At 37.2% G+C, this 22,728-nt stretch overlaps 1 protein-coding gene across 1 annotated transcript in view; it reads right to left on the bottom strand.

Moving 5' to 3' along the window:
* PDCD2L (programmed cell death 2 like) overlaps positions 1 to 19,713 on the bottom strand; it is a 35,665-nt gene extending 15,952 nt beyond the window's left edge. The window contains exons 1-6 of the mRNA XM_063112672.1: positions 19,597 to 19,713; positions 19,317 to 19,483; positions 19,114 to 19,174; positions 16,885 to 17,258; positions 15,643 to 15,753; positions 5,392 to 5,540 (exon numbers count right to left, since the gene is read on the bottom strand). Coding sequence (XP_062968742.1) covers positions 5,392 to 5,540; positions 15,643 to 15,753; positions 16,885 to 17,258; positions 19,114 to 19,174; positions 19,317 to 19,483; positions 19,597 to 19,704 — 970 coding nt within the window. The 5' untranslated portion in view covers positions 19,705 to 19,713. The remainder of the gene's footprint in view (positions 1 to 5,391; positions 5,541 to 15,642; positions 15,754 to 16,884; positions 17,259 to 19,113; positions 19,175 to 19,316; positions 19,484 to 19,596) is intronic.
* Positions 19,714 to 22,728: the final 3,015 nt, after the last annotated feature.

The following is a 22,728-nucleotide window of genomic DNA, read 5'->3' as shown; positions in this document are numbered from 1 at the left end:
AGCTATTTTTTTTTTTTAAAGATGACCGGTAAGGGGATCTTAACCCTTGACTTGGTGTTGTGAGCACCATGCTCAGCCAGTGAGCGAACCAGCCATCTGTATATGGGATCCGAACCCGGGGCCTTGGTATTCTCAGCACCACACTCTCCCGAGTGAGCCATGGGCCCGCCCACTGTTCAGCTATTTGAGAAAAACTGTTCTTAATAAAAATACCTGTCAACACTGAGTAAAGAATTAAATCTTTTAAAAAACAATACCACACAAAAATTTGTGGAATGTGAAGGACTTCCTTGGTTTAGAATTTTAAAAAAAGAAACACACACACACAAAAAGACCAAGAGAACCCCATAAAATTTGGAGCTGTGAAAACCAAACACAAAACAAAAATAGTAAAGAGAAAGAATTTGCAACAAACAGGGAAGATACAGAATAAATTATACCAGCAAGAAAAATATGACAACCTCAAAAAATAAGGGTCCAAAGGATTGGCATCTATAAAGCACTAATAAGGGAAAAATTGGTTTAAAAAATATATGGGAAAATTTTCAACTACATATTATTGATATATATATATATATTTTTTTTTTTTAAAAGATGACCGGCAAAGGGATCTTTGACTTGGTGTTGTCAGCACCACACTCAGCCAGTGAGTGAACCAGCCATCCCTATATGGGATCCAAATACGTGCCCTTGGTGTTATCAGCACCGCACTCTCCCGAGTGAGCAACAAGCTGGCCTCTAGTACTGATATATTAAAAGGGAAAATAAAACTAACAATTTTTACTGAAGAATCAATGCTCGTTTATTTAAGTTGGCTTAATTACCTCCATTAAATTTAACTGTCATAACCACTGCTTTGCTGTCTTAAGCGTTCCTCCTATTGCCTTTGCTAGGATTACCAAAGTCATTATGAGTTTGCACAGCTGTTTAGATGGTGTTTTTCAAATTGAGATACAATTCACATGCCATAAAATTCACCATTTCAAAGTATACAATTCAGTGGTTTTTAATATATTCACAGAGTTGTACAAAAATCACCACTATCTTATTCCAAAATATTTTCATCAACCCCCCAAAATAACCCATAACCAAACCCATTAGCAGTTATTTCTCATTTTCTCCTGCCCCCAGCCACTGGGAACTCCTAATCTACTTTCTGTTTCAATGGATTTTCCTATTCTGAACATTTCATATAAATGGAATCATACAACATATGGCCTTACGTGTCTGGCTTCTTTCACTTAGCATGTTTTCAAGGTTCAACCATATTGTAGCATGTATCATGTAGTTCTTCATTCCTTTTATGGCAGAATGATATTCTACAGACATACCACATTTTGCTTATGTATTCATCAGCTGATGGACATTTGAGTTATTTCCACTTTTTGTCTATTATGGATAATGCTGATATAAGTATTCACATACAGATTTATGCATAGCCATATGTTTTCAATTCTCTCCGGTACATACCTAGGAGTGGAATTGCTGGGTCACAAAATAACATTTTTAACAATACTTGCAAAATTTTTCCAAAATTTTGTACCAGATGCAGCCAAAGATGCCAAGAAATCAATATTCTCCTGTTTCTTATAGCACCATAAACTGATACAGACCTACTAAGCAGCAATTTGATAACATGACTTGAGAAAAATTAATAACACTGAAATAATAAAGCCCTTAATCATAATATTTATATACACAGCTATTAAAAGGAATGCAAATGTTCCTAGAAAGGCAGGAATGTCTTCAACCCGATTAAGAGCATTTACAAAAAACCTATAGTTAGGTTACTTCCTGACAAAAGACTGACGTCTTTACTCCTATGATCAGAAACATGACTAGATATCTGCTTTTACCATCTCTATTCAACATCGTATTGGAGATTATAGTCAGTCCAATAAAGCGAATGAAACAAACAAATGAACAAAACACAGCCAGATAGGAAAGGAAGAAGTAAAACTGTCTTTATTTGCAGATGATATGACCATTTATGTTCAAAACCTGATATGATCAACAAAAAAGCCAACAACAATAGCCAGTTGTAGGATACAAGATCAATATACAAAAATCAATTGTGGGAGTAATGTCATGGAAGATGGCAGAGTAGTAAGCTCCAGGAATCCAGAACTCCACCATCTGCTGGTATCTGTTAAGATATCAATTTTCCCCAAACTGATCTAAAGAATCAATGCGATCCTAATCAAAATCCCAGAAAGGCTTTCTTTTATTTAAAGAAATTGACAAGCCAATTCTAAAATACATATAGAAATGCAAAGGACCTGGAAGAGCCAACTTGGAAAAGGAAGAACAAAGATGGAAGACTAATACTACCCGATTATAAGTCTTACTATAAAGCTACGGTAACCAAGACAGTGTGATATTAATGCCAAGATAGGATAACATTTAATGGAACAACGCAAAATACAGAGTAGAGAAATAAATCCATACATATATGAACAACCAATTTTCAACAAAAGCAAAGACAATCCAACAGAGAAAGGACAGCCTTATCAATAAATGGTGCTGAAACAACTAGATATTCATATGCAAAAGAATAAAACTTTAATCAATACCTCACATCATACACAAAAATTAACACAAATAGATATAAACTTAAATGTAAAACAAAACTATAAAACTAGAAGAAAATTGAGGAAACAATCATTGTGACTTTGGCTTAGGCAAATATTTCTTAGACAAAACACCAAAAGCATGATCCATACAAGAAAAAATTAATAAATTGGTCTCCAAAATTAAAAAACTCTTGCTTTTTAATGGACACTGTGTTGAGAACAAAAGGACAAGCCAGCGTATTATGGAAAAGGGAAAAAAAGAGTAGCTTTACAGTGAAGAAACCTGACAAACTACCACAGCCAGGTGATCAAGGCAACATCAGTAATCATAAATCATTTTGATAGCATGTACCCTTGATATGATGTGATGTGAAGAAAATGTTATTTTATCTCTGTGATATTTCCTCCCAATAACTAATCAGTCTAATCACAAGAAAAACACCAGATTCCAATAGGGGGCACCTTACAAAATATGTGACCAATACTTCCCCCAAATTGTCAAGGTCATCAAGAACAAGGAAAGTCTGAAAAACTGTCATAGCCAAGAGCCATGACAACTAAATGCAATGTGGTATCCTGGATGGAATCTTACACATTAAGTAAAAAGTAAGGGAATCTAAATATACTATGAACTTTAGCTAATAATAATGTATTAACACTGGTTCATTAATCTTAACAAATATATCATACCAATGTAAAATGTTAATAAAGGGGAAACTGGGTGTGAGGTATATGGGAACTCTCGTAATATCTTCTCAATTTTTCTGTAAATCTAAAACTTCTAAAAAATGAAGTCTATACCAAAAAGCAGAAACAAAAAAAGGCAAGCCACAGACTGGGAAAAAATATTTGCAAATTGTATATCAAATGAAGAACCTGTATCCAGAAAAAAAAAAAAAAAAAAAAAAAAAAATATATATATATATATATATATATATATATAAACTCTCAAAATTCAATAATAAGAAAACAAACCAATTTGTAAAAAGAGCAAATGATTAGAACAGACACTTCATTCACCAAAGAAAATATAGAGTGGCAAATAAGCACATGAAAAGATGCTCAAAATCATTAGTTATTAGAGAAACAAATTAAAATCATGAGATATCATTACACACCTAGGAGACTGGCTAAAATTAAAAAGACTGACCATATCAAATGTGGGCAAGGATGTGTAACTCTCATGCCTTGATATATGAAGTGGGATATAAATGATACAACTACTTTGTTTTTGCTTTGTTTTCCGGCAGTTGGTTGGTAAGAGGATCTGAACACTTGACCTTGGTGTTATAGCACCATGTTCTAACCAAGTGAGCTCACCAGCCAGCCCATGGTTCAGCTACCTTGAAAAACAGTTTGGCGGTTTCTTAAAAAGTTAAACACACACCTACCATATGATCCAACCATTCCACTCCTAGGTATTTACCCAAGAGTAATGAAAGCCTATGTCCATACAAATACATGTACACAAATGTTCATAGCAACTTTATTTGTAATAGCCCCAAATGGAAACAACACATAATGTACTCAAAAGGTTAATCAATAAACAAATTGTGATATATTCATAAAATAGACTACTACTCAGGTATAGCAAAGTATGAACTATTGATACATACAATATGTATGTATCTCAAAATAATTATTAGTGAAAAATACAGATAAAAAGTATATAGTATATAATTCTATTTATAAAAATTCTAGAAAATGCAAACTAATCTATAACGATAGAAAGTAGATCAGAGGTTGGGGAAGGGAGGACAACAGGACACAAAGGTGCTTGAGGAAATTTCTGGGGGTGATGGACATGTTCATTATTTTAACTGTGGTGGTGATGATTGCATGAGTGTGTACATGTCAATATTTACCAGTCTGTACACTTTAAATACATATAATACAGTTTGTTATATGTCAATTACACCTCAATAATGCTCTTTGAAAAAGATACTTATATATTATCATGGAAAAAATTCCCCAATTATATGAGAAAGAAAAAAAAGCTATAAAATAGTATGCATATTTTTGTGGGGGAAAAAAATGTTTGTTTTTTTTTTTTGGCCGCTGGCCAGTATGGGAATCCAAACCCTTCAACCTCAGTGTCACAACAGTGTGCGCTAACCAACTGAGCTAACCTGCTAGGTCCCCCCAAATTATTTTACATATATATTCATGTATCTGTTTATGCATAAAATATTTTTGGAGAAAAGTATAAAAAAATGAACTGGCCATTAAAAAAAAAAAAGGCACAATTCCCTCTAGTAAGTGACATTCTAGTGGACCTCTTCCTGCATACACTTCTGCACCACTTGATAGTAAAGTCACAAACATGTATTTCATGATAAAAATTATTAATTTCTCTTAAAACATTTTTAAAACTAAAGACTATATAATGATAAAGTGATGAAATAATTAATAATTATAATCATTTTAAAAGCTATTTTTAAAAAAGTAATTAATTTTGATTATAGAATAATGTGATGAAAATAATTTTAAGGACAGAAAAGAGCTCGGCCTTACATCAACCAAAATAGCACCAGCGTTTATACTAGACTGGCTGAATTATAGAACTTTTTTTTTTTTCGGCAAGTGGCCAGTACAGCAATCTAACCCTGGATCTTGGTGTTATCAGCCCCACACTCTAACCAACTCAGCTAACCAGCCAGCCATAAGTTTCTTATGATAAATTTAACTTCCCAAACTTTCTATAAAATGCTAATGATACCTTTAAGTAAGCAAAAATAAAAACATAGTCTTTCATTTTAGAATAATTCCAAAATAGTGCCAGAAATCCACAAACTCACATTAACAAAGGGCTTCTTACCTAAATTAGCACTTCTGAGCATGCTGACCAATGCTGGCATAAGCTGAAACTCAAATGTCCTTTGGCCTCCACAGTGGCTACAAGCTGGGAGCTCAGTGACTTGTGATGTAGGGCAGGTCAAAAAGAGTGGCTCTCCATTCCAGGAATACCTAGGACAAGAAAACAAAGAATCCTGAATTAGAGACACATGCAAGTCACATTCCAACATCTAAGGCTGTACCATGGTTTGCAAACTTTTTTTTTCTTGCAGAGTACCAGGAACAAATAAGGAGCAAAGAAAAACCCCCAGAAGCCCAAAAAACTATCAGCAAGGCCTTACAGCATAGCAAGATATTTGACGTCTTATCAAAGATTAATTCAAAGTCTCAATGAAGGCACTAAAGCCAATATTGAACTGAATCTAAGTAAAACTGTAACAAAGTCCAGACTCAGCTCAACTGCAGATTAAATGGACTCAAACCTCCACACCACTGGCCTTATGGGAGAAGGTATACACCCTTGTAGGGAGTAAATATTTACTTAAGTATCTACTGTTCTTCAACCATTTCTTGTAAACAATAAAAAAGTTACTAGATACGCAAAGAAGCAGGAAAAGTTAACACATAAAGAAAGTCAATGCGAGGAGACCCACAGACAAGATGATGGACAAGGACAAGGACTTTAAAATACCAATAATAAGTGTGTAAAAGAACCTAGTAGAAAAGGTGAACAGGCATGAACAGATAAGGCATTTGGCATAAAAACGGAAATAAAAGAGATTAAAACAAAAATGTTAGAAATGAAAATGCCCTATGAGAAATAATTTCATTCAATAAAAGTTAACAGCAAACTGGAAATGACAATTAAGAAAATCTGTGAATTTGAGGGAAAGTAAATAGAAATTATCCAAAATGAAACAAAAAGTAAAAACAAACCAAAAAAAAAAAAAGTATTTAACAACTATGGGACAATTTCAAACAGTCTACCATACCAATAAATGGAGTCCTAGAAGAAGGAAAGAGAGTAGAATAGAAGAAATATTTCAAGAGATGATAGCCAAAATTTTTCCAAAATTAATGAAAAAACATCACCCATCAACCCACAAATCCAAAAAACTCAGCAAATCCCAAGCAGAATCAACTAACACACACACACACACACACACACACACACACACACAAATACTTAAGTCAAACTGGTAAAAACCAAGAAGCAAAAAAAAAAAATTACAAATAAAAGAACAACAATAAGAATTACAGCTAATTTCTAACAGAAACAGTAAAGGCAAGAAGACAGTGGAACAAAATCTTTTCAGTACTAAAAAGAAAAAAGTAAATATTAACTATACCTACATTTTTAGACACACAAAACCTGAGAAACCATCTCCGACAAATCTGCATTACAAAACGTAATGTACTGGCCAGCCACCAAAAAACCAAAAAAATAAAAAAGTCTTACAAGTAGTTCTTCAGTCAGAAGGGAAATTCCACATAGAAGCTCATATTTACATGAAGGAATGTGGAACACCAAACGGGTACATAGGTGGATAAATACAAAAGAACTTCTGATAATCTTTTTTTCTTTTCTGGCAGCTGGCCATTAACTAGTATCTGAACCCCTGACCTTGGTGTTACCACACTTTAACCAAATGAGCTAACCAGCCAGCCTTTTTATTTTTTCATTTTTATTTTATATACGTTTTTCTTAAAAACCTGACTATTTCAAGCAAAAATAATAACGCATTGTGAGATTTATAGCATATATAGAATAAGTGAAATAGGGTGGGCTGGTTAGCTCGGTTGGTTAGCACATAGTGCTGATAACATCAAGGTCCAGGGTTAGATCCCTGAACTGGCCAGCTGACAAAAAAAAAAAAAAAAAAGAATAAGTGAAATATATGAAAACAAGACCACAAAGCAAACGTGAAGAACAAATGGGAATCTGTGGTATGGTTTTCAGTACCTAAAGTAGTAAAATATTATGTGAAGACAGATTACAATAAGTCAAAGATATACGTTAAATCACTAAAGCAAACCCTAAAAGAACAATATAAAAAGTTAAACTAAGTCAAGAAAGAAAATAAAACAATAAACTAAAAATACTCAGTTCATTGAAAAGAGGATTAAAACAAAAAGAAATAGAGAAACAAAAAAAAAAAAAGGAGAAAAAAATCGGTAGAATGATAAAATTAACAATATCAATAATTGCATTAAGTGGACTGAATACTCTACATAAAAGGCAAACTGTCAGCATGAATAAAAAGGCAAGACCAGAATACATAACATGTTTGAAAAACACACTGTATTCAAAGTAGGTCATAGTGTGAAAGTAAAAGGATGGATAAAAATCAACCATATAAAGACTAAATAAAAGAAACTTAGTAGTGTTGCTATATTAGTATCAGACAAAATACACTCCAAAGGAATATCATCAGAAATAAACAGGGCTAATAAACCAAGGTCAAAGGTTCAGGTCTCCATATCGCCAGCCACCTCCCCCACAAAAAGAAATAGGAACATATCATAATTATAATAGGATCAAGTCATCAGATAAATATAAGAATCCTAAATATGCACACATCTTAAAACAGCACCAAAATGCATGAGGTAAAATTGACAGAATTAAAAATAGAAAAAGATGTATCTACAGTCATAGTTGGAGACTTTAACACTCCTCTCTCAGTAATTGATAAGGTAGAAGACAAAAGTAATTAGCAATAAATAAAAGCTGGTGTTGTAAGAACTGGATATTCATATGGGAAAAAAACGATCCCTGACCCTCATATACCATGTATAAAAATCACCTCAAAATGGATCACAGTGTAAAACATAAGTGCTAAAATTAAAAACTTCTACAAGAAAACAAAAGAAAAATCCTTTGTTACCTTAAGTTAGGCAGAAATCTCTTAGAAATAAAAAGTATGAACCATCAAAAAAACACAAAACTGGTTAGACTTATCAAAATTTAACTGGTAAGTTGGACTTATCAAAATTTAAGAGTTCTCTTTATAAGACACCATCACCAAAATGAAAAGTCAAGTTACAGACAGGGAGAAAATACTTGAAATGTATATACATGAAAAAGAACTTATACCCGAATACATGGAGAATTGCAACAACTAAAAAACAAGATAAATAACCCCCAAAAAATATGGGTAAAAATTTTTGACTAACACTTTTACAAAGATGATATAATCAGATGGAAAACAAACACCTGAAAAGATGCTCAACATCATTTAGCTACTGGGGAAATATAAATTAAAACCACAATGAAATACCACTACAGACCTTCTAGAATGGCTAAAATTAAAAACTGACCATACCAAGTACCAGCAATGATGTGGAGGAACGAGAATTCTACTATACTACTGGTGGTATAACCACTTTGGAAAAACAGTTTGATTAATTAAAAAGTTAAACATATACATATCATGTGATCCAACCATTCCAATCCAATGTATTTACCCAAGAGAAATAAATGCATATGTCCATACAAAAACCTGTACTTGAATGTTCATAGCAGCTTTATATATAATAGCCAAGAACTGGATGGAAATAATCCAAAAGTCCATCGATAGGTGAATGGATAAACAAACTGTGGTATATCCATACAATGGAATACAACACAGCAATAAAAAGGAATGAACTATTGATACATGCAACAAGAATGAATCTTGAAATAATTATGCTGAGAGGAAAAAACCAGATCAAAAAAATGTATATGCTATATGGCTTCATTTACACAAATTTATAGAAAATGCACTAAGGTATGACAGAAAGATGACCAGTGGTTGCCTGAAGACAGTGGGAGTGACATGGGACAGGGCAAGAGAGAACTTACAAAGAAGTATAAGGAAACTACTAAGAATGATGGATATGTTTTATTACCTTGATTGTAGTAATGATTTCATGGGTATATACATATATCAAAACTTGTCAAAGTGTACATTTTAAGTACGGGCAGTTGGTTGTAGGTCAACTGGACCTCAATAAAGCTATTTAAAAATAGATGTAAACACATACTTCACTACAGAAGACATATGTCAAATAAGTACATGAAAAGATGCTCAACATCATTAGGTATTACAAAAATGTAAACTAAAACCACAGTGAAATACTACTACCATCTACTAGAATGGTTAAAATGTAAAAGAATAAGAATATTTTTAAAACCACCACCAGGCTAGGTCTCTCACTGTCAGTCATTCTTGTACTCAACGTACTTTAATATTTGCAGATTTAGTTCTTATTTGAGGGAAATTTCCTAGTTTATCTTTGAATATTATTTTTAATCCATTTGTTGAGCTCTCTGTTTTGGTCACCAATTATCCTCATAGTAATTATCTTTATCAATCCTCCAAAGATACCTCTCTGGATGCTTTGATTTGTCTCTTTCTTCTGCATTCAGGGAATTAGCTTGTCTTTACTCTACATCAGTACTTACATTAGATGCGTAATGATGTTGTGTGGGTCAGTTTCTTTAGCAATTCATTTTTCCTTTCATCTCATAATTACTTTGTTTTCTCACCTTTGGGCACTTGTTTATTGAATTCATTTTCTTATACATCAAGTTCTTCTGTATCTTGAAGCATGTGCTGGGAATTATGTGTTCCTTGGATTCTGGGTTTTTTCCAGACTTAGATCTTCAGCTCATTTTTTAATATGCTGTTCATTTCTTTAATTTTACTGGCCAAAGTATAATTACATGGGTGGCATGCTACTTTTCATTTAGCCTAATACTAAATGGGAGAAATCATTTTAATGGGAGCAAATCTATTTGCTCTGAAATGATGTGCAGAGGTTCTCAGCAATTTCCTGCCCATCTCATATCTGAGATGACTCTACAAGAGTATTTTCCATTTTTTCTACTTTTATGTAGGTTGTAAAACAAGGAATTAGGGTGGGGACATAGTTCTGCTGAGACTGGACGCAGTCTTTATTAGAACATCTGGGCTCTGCTTTTTCTTCTGAGATAGTGTAAAATGCTCTATGTTGGGAGAAATCCCTCTTTAATGCAGGAGAAACTGCCCTTGACTACCTGATGATTACTCTAATTCATCAGGGAAGCCGGCAGCTTTGCTTCTAAGAGGCAATCCCTGATTCTCACATCACCACCCCACCACACACAATTGTTTGGCCAACAGCTGGTTCCATCATCCCTCACGTCTGAAGATGCAGATTCTCCTCCTGTTTGCTTCTTTCCTGATTCAAGATTATTAACTAAAAATTCTCAGGATCTTGTAGACTAATCAGTGTATTTAGCGGAGGTGAAAGAAGAGCTAAAGTATAAGTTCTAGCTAAAGAACTAGAACTTATACTTAACCATACCAGAAATTTCTGTAACTTTCTCTGTGAAAAGTAAATTAATTACACAAATAATAAATATTATGAGGCACTCAGAACTGTCAGACATTTACTGATATTTCCCAGGCTGTCACTTTGAGTGTTACAGTATTAAGTACCTTTCCTTATTCCAGTATTAATGGAAGTGATTTTCTTTTTAACATTTATTTGTTTTTTACTGTATTTTTGGCTGACTTTTACCTTTTAGATTCCTTATGTTAGGTATTAGGGGAGAAAGACCATTTGATTTCACTCTGCTCACTGTCTGGCCTATGTGGCTACCTATTTTTACATATTATACCTGCTGGGTACATCACTGCCTGAGGCCTCCCTGACATCCTAACTAAAATAGATCTATTTTCCTCATTCATCCCTTCCAGATATTATACATGTTTAGTTATTTTTAATCTTCCTCACTGGAATATAAAATCTATAAGAACATGAACTTTGTTTCATTTCCTGCTCTATCTGTAGCCCCTGTAACAGTGCCTAGCACTCAATAGATACCTGCAGGATGACTTAGCTTGCTTTACCTCACTGATCCTTCCAAACATACTGTAGAGTAGGCATCAAGCCCATTTTACAGAAGAGAAAATGAAGGCAAAGTCACCTGTTCAAGGCCAAGTCTTCTAATGCCAAGACCAAGGCACTTTTCCATCCCACCTTGTTTGAAAGGGTGTTGGCTCCACTAAACAAAGACTTTGTGAAGTACATACCTACATGGGTACTGTGCACTGCACAAAAGTTATATACTGTCCTCATTGCCAAAAATTTTACAGAAATCAGATAATTTAGTAGATCTTTGTCCTGAGATCATGGAGAATTCATATATATGCAAATATTACTAACAGATCTTACACATCTCTGTTTCCCCAAAACGCAACTCAGTGAACTTCAAACAACAACAAGTACAGGTTGAGTATCCCTTATCTGAAATGCTTGGGACCAGAAATATTTCAGATTTCAGGTTTTTTGGATTTTGTAGTATTTGCAGTTACTTAATCGGTTGAGCATCCCTAATCCAGAAATCCAAAATGGTCCAATGAGCATTTCCCTTGAGTGTCATACTGGCACTCAAAAAGTTTTGGATTTTGTGAGGGGTGTGCCACGGGCCTCGATCAACACCCACTCCTGCCTACTGCTCCCACCCTAGTTTCTTCCCCCTTCCATTCTCCCCATCCCCCAACTGTTCTGCAACAACATCTTAGAATGTAAAAAAATATTAATACATAAATAAATTTTTTTTAAAAAGTTTTGGATTTTGGAGCATTCCAGATTTCAAATTTTCAGACGCAGAATGATCACCACCTCAAATACCTCAAATAATTCTTTTTTTTTTTTTTTTTTTTTTTAAAGATGACCGGTAAGGGGATCTTAACCCTTGACTTGGTGTTGTGAGCACCACGCTCAGCCAGTGAGCGAACCGGCCATCCGTATATGGGATCCGAACCCGGGGCCTTGGTGTTCTCAGCACCACACTCTCCCGAGTGAGCCACGGGCCGGCCCTACCTCAAATAATTCTGACAGGAATCTTATGAAGTAGGTAGTTGTATCATCATCATCATCATCATCATTTTAGAGATGAGCACTGAGGATAAGAAAAACGTTTTAAGTGACTTTCTCCACCCTAGACATGGAAGACTAAAGCCTTGTACTTCGAGGCCTCAGATTCAATTGTGAGGCACTTACTACAAAAATAATATGTCTTCAAAGTTATTTACTACAAAATAATATGTCTTCATTGTAAAAAACTTGTAAAGTAGCATGCACATGGGAAATAAAATCAAAACTATTATCTCATAAGTAACAAAGAGTTAATTATAAAGATGAAGAATGGCAGGTTAGCTCAGCTGGTTAGAGTGTGGTGCTCACAGCAACTAGGTCCCCAGGTCAATCCCAGTACTGGCCAGCCACCAAAATAAACCAAACACAACAAAACAGAATTATAAAGACGTAAATAAAACTGGCAAGGACACACTCTGTAGTCCTAAAAAACTCAAGACCCCTGCCCTCCAGATAACAGCCTCCTAAAACCCCATCTCCAGAATAGCACCAACACTTACCCACTTCACAAGCCAGAACTTCAAAACCACCTTTGCTACTTTTTACTCTCATATCCAATGGTCACCAACATCAGCCAATAAATAAATATCTATTGAACTAATCCGCTCCTTTCCATATCTTCTACTTTGATCCAAACTCTCGCCATCTCTCACTTGGATTCTTTTTCTCTAATCTCAGAGGGACCATATCACTCCCATGCAAAATCCTTGCATCCGTTCGCCACAGAATAAAGTACAAATTCTTAAGTATGAAATTAATTTAATTCACGTTGAGCACCTGATCCATGCCAACCACAGTGCTAGGTACCAAGTATGGGGATCACCCAGTCTGACAAGGAAGAAAGACAACAGATTGTGTCCTAAAAGAGGTCAGGGCATGGGACTGTGGGATCAAAGGAGAAAGGACAGTCTTCCAATCAAGCTGCGCTCACTTCAGACACTATGACATCTAGCTCATTACATTCTACCCACCCCACCCCCACCCCGCTACACACCTGAGTGTCTTTACTGTCTGTAGGTGATCCTTCTTTGACCTGAAGCATTCTTGCTCTTTAGTCCATCCAGCAGGGCTCAGGGCCCAAGTCTCTCTCTCCTGCATGGTACCTTCCCTGATGCACCAAGGCAGAGGCCTTGATCCCTCCTCTGTGCTTCCTACATACTTGTTCACAGCTCTGCTGGGCACCTGTCATAGCATATAGTGTTGTCTGCCTCCGTGACCAGAATGGGCACTTCTGTGGTCAGCACCAAGGGCAGTGGTTACTGGTCCTCCTCCCACCCCAGCATATGATAACTCAGCCTTTTAGCAGCAAGTGGCTCACTGTGGGCACTGAGTCTCGGTGGCAAAGGGTCTCTCCCAGGGGATGATCTCCTCTGAGAATCATCACTGCCTTAATAAACATTTGTTCAATCTGAAAATTCTGCAGAAGGTATCATAATTTGGGCATGTTTTCATGAGTGGATATGTGTTATAAGAACTCTAATTTCTATATCTAATTAAAACAAGAGAAAACAAAATAAAATTAGAATGCAGGAATCACAAGTGAAGTTTAACTCTGTACTAAGTAGTAAAAACTATGAACAATATAGAGTTGACCCTTGAACAACATGGGGGTTGGGGGCGCCAACCCCTCAACACAGTAAAAAATCCACATATAACTTCGGGCTCCCCAATAACTTAACCACTAATAAACCACTGTTGACCAGAAGCCTTATCAATTACATTAAACAGTCAATTAACACATATTTTGTATGTAATGTATCATAAACTGTATTTTTAAATGAATCCAGCATAAGGGCCACTGTAAAAGAAGGAAAAGAAATTCTTCGAACTGGGCGGGTTCACAGGGAAAACATATAAGGGACTACAGTACTATAGGTTGAGCATCCCTAACTTGAAATGCTCCAAAATCCAAAACTTTTTGAGCACTTACATGACACTCAAGGAAATGTTCGTTGGGGCATTCTGGATTTCAGATTTTTAAATTAGGAATGCTCAACTGATATATATTCTGAAAATATTACAAAAAAAAAATCCGACCCAAGCATTTCTGGCCCCACTTATTTCAGATAAGAGCTAATCAATCTGTAAAAAGCTTTTTTTCTCTCTTTTTAACAAGCCCTCAATATACTGAAAAGATACAGTACTCTCAGATACAGTGTGGAGTTAAGTGGGACACAGAATCTGTCTAAAATGCTTCTTTTTCTATTTTAAAAAAAAAAGGTGGTGGGAGACAGTAATATGTAATTATATTTGCTTATAAAGAAACTCAAAGGACACAGTGGTTAACTGAGTAGACTGGGAATGGGAATGGTTGGAATTATTTCATTGTATTTATATGTACATGCATATGCATATATTTTTTACATCTTTAAGCCTTAGAATGTATTACATAAGTTTATAAAAAGACAGAAAAAAGTATTTTGAAAAACTTTTTTTTTTTTTTAACTTTTTTTTTTTTATTATTTATTTATTTATTTATTTTTTAAAGATGACCGGTAAGGGGATCTTAACCCTTGATTTGGTGTTGTCAGCACCACGCTCAGCCAGTGAGAGAACCGGCCATCCCTATATGGGATCCGAACCCGGGGCCTTGGTGTTGTCAGCACCGCACTCTCCCGAGTGAGCCACGGGCCGGCCCTGAAAAACTTTTAATAATATAGAACAATCCTCGATATCAATAAATGTTTATTGAAAAAGAGAAAATTATGTTATTTAAAGAAGAGGATCTCTCTCTCCACAAAGCCCATTCCAGACAGACAGAAGCAGCATCTGTTCTATGATAATATTGGGGGGGACCTGAACACACCTCTCAGCATTGGACAGATCATTGAGGCAACAAATCAACAGAGTAACCATTACTCTTTCAGAAGGAGAGAAGGAATCTAGGGTTATTGGAGGTGGGAGGGTGGAGGGAGAGGGGGATGGGGAGAGATTGGATAAGGGGCATAAAGAGTAAGTATGATTTGTAACAATATATATGCAAGTAATATTGATTTGATCAACATATGTCAACATTGAATCCCAAAAATACGTATAATCAATTAAGACTCAAAAATTTTTTAAAGTTTAAAAAAATAAAATAAATACCTACATACATGCTTGTATACAAATGCATAAAAGACAAGTGAAGGTATTATACTATAATCATAGTTCATTCTTGGTTTTGGAAATATTGTGGATTTTGGTTTTCCAAACTAAGGTGTATTACTTTTTTTTGTTTTGTTTTGTTTTTGGAGGCTGGCTGGTACAGGAATCGAACCCTGAACCTTGGTGTTATAAGCACCATGCTCTGACCAACTGAGCTAACTGGCTAAAACATGTATTACTTTTATAATTAAAAAAACACAATAAAATGTGCCTCCTTTACCTCAAAATCTGCTCCTGACAAGCAGCAATTCTCTTCATGAATTTGTAAAACATCTGATCTCCACTTTTAGTTATGGTCTTCTCATATTTTTCATCACCATCACTAGAAAGACTAAAAAAAGAAGCAGAAAACACCTTTGAGTGTTTACATCCAGAGAATTACAGTTTTTACAAGAGGAAAAAAGATAATTTTCTTTTAAAAAAAAATTTATCAAAGTTATACATGTACAGTTTAAATATCAAGAATATTTAATAGCATATAATGATTTTCTGTAGTCCATTGCCCCACCATTCTTCCAAGCCATTTTCAACTCTGGGATAATTATTCACAATTTAAAAAGTCAGACCCCTTCTGCCATCTGAGGATACAGCAAGAAGGCACCACCTAGAAATGAGGAGGCAGATCCTCACCAGAAACTAAATCTGCCTTGATCTTGGACTTCCTGCCTCCAGAACTGTGAGCAATAAATTTTTTTGGTGTATAAGCCAAATAAATAAACAAAATAAAAAGTCATTATGCCCACTGACTCTATCATAAATTATTTTCAAACACCAACATGTCTTCATGTACTCCCCTTTAATATTATTCTGAAACAGCCACATGTGAAACAATTTTGACAAAGAACAAAGTCGTCTCTCTAAATGTCCTGTTGTAATTCTGTTATTATAAGAGCAAAAATAATCATTCTTCAGTGTTTTAGTTGTTAAAGCCTTTCAAGATCTATTCTCTCACTTGACCCCTACAATCATCTGATGAAACACACAATAGAGATATCTATCTCTCCCATTTTACAGGTCAGAACTGAGGATATGGAAGGATCTCCAAGATCCTGGACCAGTTCTGGAGCCACAGCAAAGAGTCAATAAACAAATGGCACTTTTCTAACTCACCTTTCTCTGCTATAAAGACATTTAAAAATAGAAAAGAAAGCCAAAGAGATAGTGAACATATCTTCTGTAAACATATGGCATCTCTAACTTCTGCTTGTTCATCTTCATTCATTTTCTCAAGGGCACTTATAAATACAGCAAAGTGTTTTCAAGCTAATTCAAGGTTGGCTGATAAGGGGAACCCCTTGTCTCTGAATCCCTTTCTTATCCAAGAGGAGTGAAGCGGAAAGGTCATTCACACACAAGTTCTGCCTGAAAAAGTTTCCCCAGGTAACTGGGGCAACCAAAGGGTACCTACTATGGCAGCTTCCTGATCAAGTCACTTCTCAACCTCAGCAGCACACATTCTCACCTTTGGGAAAGCAACTGTTCCATATCAATTCCTTCTCTCTGTTGATAGTCCCTCAGAAGGCTGTGGGCATGATCTAGACTGAAAAAGTCCCTGTAATCATCCTCCTCTACCACACAGATGTAGTAGGGCAGGAACTGTGGCACCACAGTGGGCAAGGCCATCCCTTCCCCAGGAGGTGCAAGACAAGTAGCATCCATGGAAGCATCCTGCAGGCAGAGGTCTTGGAGCTGGGCAGTCCAATCTACATCTTTGGCACTGCTGGAATCATTTCCAAAATCCAAGGTAAGCTGTGGTGGAGGTGCCTCTTCACTGTCACTTCCCCAGTCATCTGCACCTTCATACCAGTCCTCAGCTGCAAGGCCATTTTCCTGTTTCTGGAAGAATATCCCAGTGAATGAGATACAAGCACACTTGGGAGATTTCATCTATTCTTTTGGCTTCAGCCACCCATCCCTTCTTTTTCCTGAGGGAGCCTTCACACCAGCCCCTTCCCCTCTGGCAACTCCAATTCAATTTCCTGAACCGCACCTATTCAAAAGCAGGTTGGAGGTGACTTAAATACATGTCTTTCCTTTTCAGGGGCAGTATGGCAGATGTAGTATGTGGTTTCTTAATTTGTTCCAAAATCTTTCTGTTGTACTTCATGTACTCAGCGACTGAAAGGAAAGAACTACATTTCCCAGACTCTCAGCAGCTAGGGTTTCAGATATATCTGGGGTCTGCTAATCAGGTCCACTGGAGACAGACAAACTGGAGAGATTAAAATAGAGAGAAAGGCCATGAAGCAAAAGCCAGCCAGTCTGTAGATATGGATAGAGCAAGGCTCTGGAGCCAACAGTTCTATGACAAGGGCAGCTTCCAGTTCACCAGACCACATCTAAGCTTCCTGAATGCAGTAGAGGTAGCACAGCAGCTCCTTGGCAGGCCAGTTCTGAGGTGTGGTTCTGGAGGTCATTCCTGGACTCACCTCCTCCAGCCTATCCAATTAGTTAGTAAAAACCTAATTCTTTGTGTTAAGTCTGTCTCAGCTAAAAAGAGTTAAAGTGCTTTTCTATTATCTGCAATTGAACCCTGTCATATGTTGGCAAATATCACCATGATCATCTTATTCTTGGTACTGCTGGTACTGTGCCTGGCACATATCAAGAACTCAGTGTATATATAGAGACATTTACAGGCAAAGGAGTCTTTATTTTTCACTGCAGTTACCAACTTGCCTGACTCTTCAATATATTTGGATTTACTCTTATTAAACATGTTTGTTATATACATTCATACATACACATAATAGTAAGTATATTTATCTAAACATATATATACATATTACACACAACCACATATATGTATACACCTGTACATTTTCCCAAACAGAAAAATCAGTAAAGTATGTGTCTCAAGACCTTTGACATAAATTAAAAGACATAACTATGCACATGATGGAATATTATTCCAGCCTTAAAAAAGAATTCCATCATTTGTGACAACATGGATGGAACTGGAGAACATTATGTTAAGTGAAGTAAGCCAGGCACAGAAAGACAAATACCACATGATCTCATTCATACACAGAATCTGAAAAAATTGATCTGATAGAAATAGAGTAGAATGGTGGTTACAGAGGATGCGGGGGTAGGGGAAATGGAATGCTCGGAGTTTTTTTAGTTTTACTGCACAGTGTGGTGAATATAGTCAAGAGTATTGTACATTTCAAAACTGTAGTGCAGCCTTATAACACCAAGGTCACAGGCTTGGATCCTATACTGACCAGCTGCCAAAAAAAAAAAAGTTGCTAGCAGAGTAAATTTCAAATGTTCTTACAAAATATATTAAGTATTTGAGGTGATGGATATGTTAACTAGCTTGATTTAATTATTCCACATTGTATTCATTAATCATAACATCACCACTTTGTATCCCATAAATGTATACAATTATAAACTGTCAATTTACAATTTAAAAAGTTAAATCCAGGAGGAAGTCTCCATGTCCTTTTAACTCCTTTTAACAAAGGAGTTAGAAACCATAAAAGTAAACTAAAAGCAAAAATGAAAAGAAAAAGAAACCACTTACAAAACCTTAAGAAAACACCATTCTATGGTTCTGAAAAAAGAGCAAAAGCCATTCCAATGTACTTCAAAGAACATGGCTTAAAAGTTTGTCCTAAACGATATTCTAGAGAATATCCTCAAATTACAGCACTGCATAATATGCCCGTCACAACCGCTTTACCTGAAAGTCCTGCGCCTCTTTCTCTTGTACTTGCAGACACTGGGAGCGGAACGCCTTCCACCTTCAGGGTAAAGACAGACGGCCGTGAGAGTTCCACCCCTAACTCCCTGCCAGCCCACCCGCCCGTCACAGCCAGGTGAGCCCCCCGCTCCCGCCCACTCGGAAAAACGTTCCGGGGGTAGCTCGGGGACTTCTCTGCCTACCTGCTCTCCCCACCGCTGGCGCACGTGGGGCTGGCGCAAGAGAACACGTGCAGCAGCCGATGAAACGGGGAGCCTTCCAGCGGGCAGTACACCTGCACGACCAGGACGAGCGGCTGCCCGCAGCTTTCGCACACCGGCCTTGGCGCTGCTACTGCGGGCAGGGCATCCTGAGGGCAGGGGAGGCATTCAGACCCCGACTCCGCCCCAGGACCGCGCCCACTCCCTCACTCCGTACTCCTCACCAGCACCCACCGACCCCGAATCCGGCGCCCGCCCTCACCGGAACGCCGCCCAGCTTGCTAGCAGTCCAGGCTCCCGGCGCCATGGGGCTGCCATACACTGCCGCGTCTCGAAGGCCGAGCAGCACAGGATTCCGTACCGCCGCCATGACGACGGGAAGCCCTAGTGAAAGAGAGAACTACGGTAGCCGAGATGGTGCGCCTTTCCGCGCACGCGCGCCGCCTAGACCTGCGAGACGGCCCCGCCCCCTTATTAGGGTCGGTTCCGGGATGTTGGGACGCTGATGAAAAGCGCTGGAGCAGCACAGGCGAGTGGTGTCATGGATTTAAAATCCGGGAGTCCCAGGCATTATGTGCCTCCTAATGCGCTGCGATAGGAAGTACACACCATCTATTATGAAGTAGTCTTGCCAAAAATCTTTACCTGAAAATAAAAATTGGGGGTGGGATAATGGTGTTACCTATCGTTAACAAAAGAAAAAGAAAAAAAAGAAAGTCCTTAATTTTTAGAGATATACACCAAAATGATGATAGATAAAATGATATCAGGGATTTGCTACAACGTAATTGGAGGGCATGTAGATGCAATAAGATTGACCATGAGTTGGTAATTGTTGAAATTTTGTGCTAGGCACAAGGAGGTTTATTATACTATTTTAATACTACTTTTATATGTTTGAAATTTTCCACAAATAAAGTTTTTACAAGTTTTTAAATTCACATGGGTGAATTTCAAAATCATCAAGCTAAGTGAAAGAAGCCAGACACAAAAAGTCAGAGGAGTGCAATTGCAACCTTGCAATTTTCAGCTCCAGCTCCAGCAAGTACTTGGAGATAAAACCAGTTTATTTCTGGTTTTCACTCTGCCAACCTGACAGCTTTAAAAGGCTCTGTGAAGTCTGACCTTGGTATTCACTTCAGATCTATATGTATAGCTCAATTGTGGTGGTTACACATCTGCATACATTTGTCAAAACAGAATTGTATACCAAAGAAAGGTGAATTTTACTACAGTAGTTCCCCCTCATCAGCCAGGGATCCATTCCAAGATCCCAAGTGGATACCTGAAACAGCAGATAGTACTGAACCCTACATACAAAGATATGTTGTTTACTATGTGTACTATATATTTTCCTATACATAAAATATCTATGATAAAGTTTAACTTATAAATTAGGCACAGGGAGATTGACAATAATAAAATAGTACAATTATAACAATATATTGTAATAAAAGTTATATGAATGTGGTCTCTCTCTTTCTCAGAATCTTATTATACTGAACTTACCTATTTTCAGACTTTGGTTGATCTGGGCAACTGAAACCACAGAAAGTCAAACTGGATAAGAGGGGACTACTGTATATGTAAATTATACCTCAATAAACCTGACTTTTTATTTTTTAGCAGCTGGCCTGTACAGAAATGGAACCCTGGACCTTGGTGTTAGCACCACCCTCTAACCAAATGAGCTAACCAGTCAGCCCTATTTTATTTTGGTGGGGGAAACCTGACTTTTCTTTTTTTAAAAAAAGATGACAGGTAAGGGGATCTTAACCTTTGGCTTGGTGTTGTCGGCACCATGCTCAACCAGTGAGCCAACCAGCCATCCCTATATAGGATCCAAACCCGTGGGCTTGGTGTTATCAGCACCGCACTCTCCTAAGCCACGGGCTGGCCTGGAAACCTGACTTTTTTAAAAGATCCATGTTGCAAAAGCTCTATTCAGGATTCATACCTTGGTGTGCAAAGGAAATACATGTTTTCAAGGATCTACATGTCAAAGGAGGAAGCATCAGCCTTGCGATATTCAGCTCCAGCTCCAGCAAGTACTTGGAGATAAAACCAGTTTATTCCTGGTTTTCACTCTGCCAACCTCACAGCTTTAAAAGGCTCTGTGAGGTCTGACCTTGGTATTCACATCAGATTTAGCAAAAGAAGTTGTATGACTTGGCAGATATGTATTGTTATTTTTAGCTAATGTTTCCCAAGATATATTTGTTAATTATTGCAAGAAATAGACTTCAAAGTTCTCATTCTTGCTAGCACAGCAGGGCATCCTCCATTAGTTACTGGCCTCTCCCCAACGTCAATATCTGTCTACCTCATAACACTACCTATTACTACGGCCTCTTGATTAAGGTATGACTGCAGCATGGAGGCTTACTGTTTAAGGTGAATTCTGAAGATGTTAAGTGCTGTTGCCAAAGGGGATAATGCACAAACAATTCTGAAATTCCAGAGGCAATTTAACATCAAATATACGACTCACATTATTGTGGAGTCCTTGGAACAATGTAACCAGACTGATTGCATATGTGAAGTATCTGATTTAATTCAAGATTGTGTAGAGTTCGGACCTCCCCGCACAAATCAGCAAGTTGATGTAATTTGTATTTAAGGAAGTATAGAACAAAGATGTTGAAAGCTGCTTCAGTCTCACACTGAAGACCTAGCTGTTCAAGACATACCACTAGCAGCCAGGGGACAAGTGGAAACTCCACGTGGTAACAGTGGCTGTAACAAGGGGCAGGAGAACAAGTCACAGCCAAGGGACCTGAGGCAACTGACATGTGCCAGTTCCTTCTGCATAGGGAAGATATGGGACTTGGCAGCTGGCCTATAAGAGCACAGTGGTCCCACTACTAAGAGATCCTTCATGTGAAACCAAGTTAGGTCTAGAGGGTCTCTGTTACCTTTACTCTTCCTCTCATTCTATAGACTTTTTGTGGTTCCTCCTTTGTAATAGAGGAAGTGCCTCTGACAGGAAAAGGCCTCCACTTTTTGTCAGCTGCATTAAGAAAAGAGGTGGGTCAGCAGGGGCCTCAACAGAGCTTGATGGTCAAAGAGCGTCTTTCTGTCACCTCTACAAAGGTTGGGAAAGAAGTGGGCATTCACTTTTGGAACCAAAAATCAAACCAAATACAAAACAAAAACAAAGCTCACAAAAAATCACTTCACCAACAGAAAGATGATAAGTGCCAGTAATCTCTAAGTATATTTTTAGCAGACTTTGCATCTGCATGGTCACATACCATAATTAGGTCGCTTTTTATGATTTAAGTCTTTGTGGATGCAGTCTGCCTTCCTCTTACAGGAGCAGAAAATACTAATCATGCCTGTCTCTATCTCGAGGAAGGCATCTGACCAAGCCAGAGTGCAACTCAGAAGTGTG

Source organism: Cynocephalus volans, chromosome 10 (assembly GCF_027409185.1).
Source record: "Cynocephalus volans isolate mCynVol1 chromosome 10, mCynVol1.pri, whole genome shotgun sequence".
NCBI lineage: Eukaryota > Metazoa > Chordata > Mammalia > Dermoptera > Cynocephalidae > Cynocephalus > Cynocephalus volans.
The sequence above is the reverse complement of the archived record's forward strand: the minus strand, read 5'-3'. Positions and strand labels throughout refer to the sequence as shown.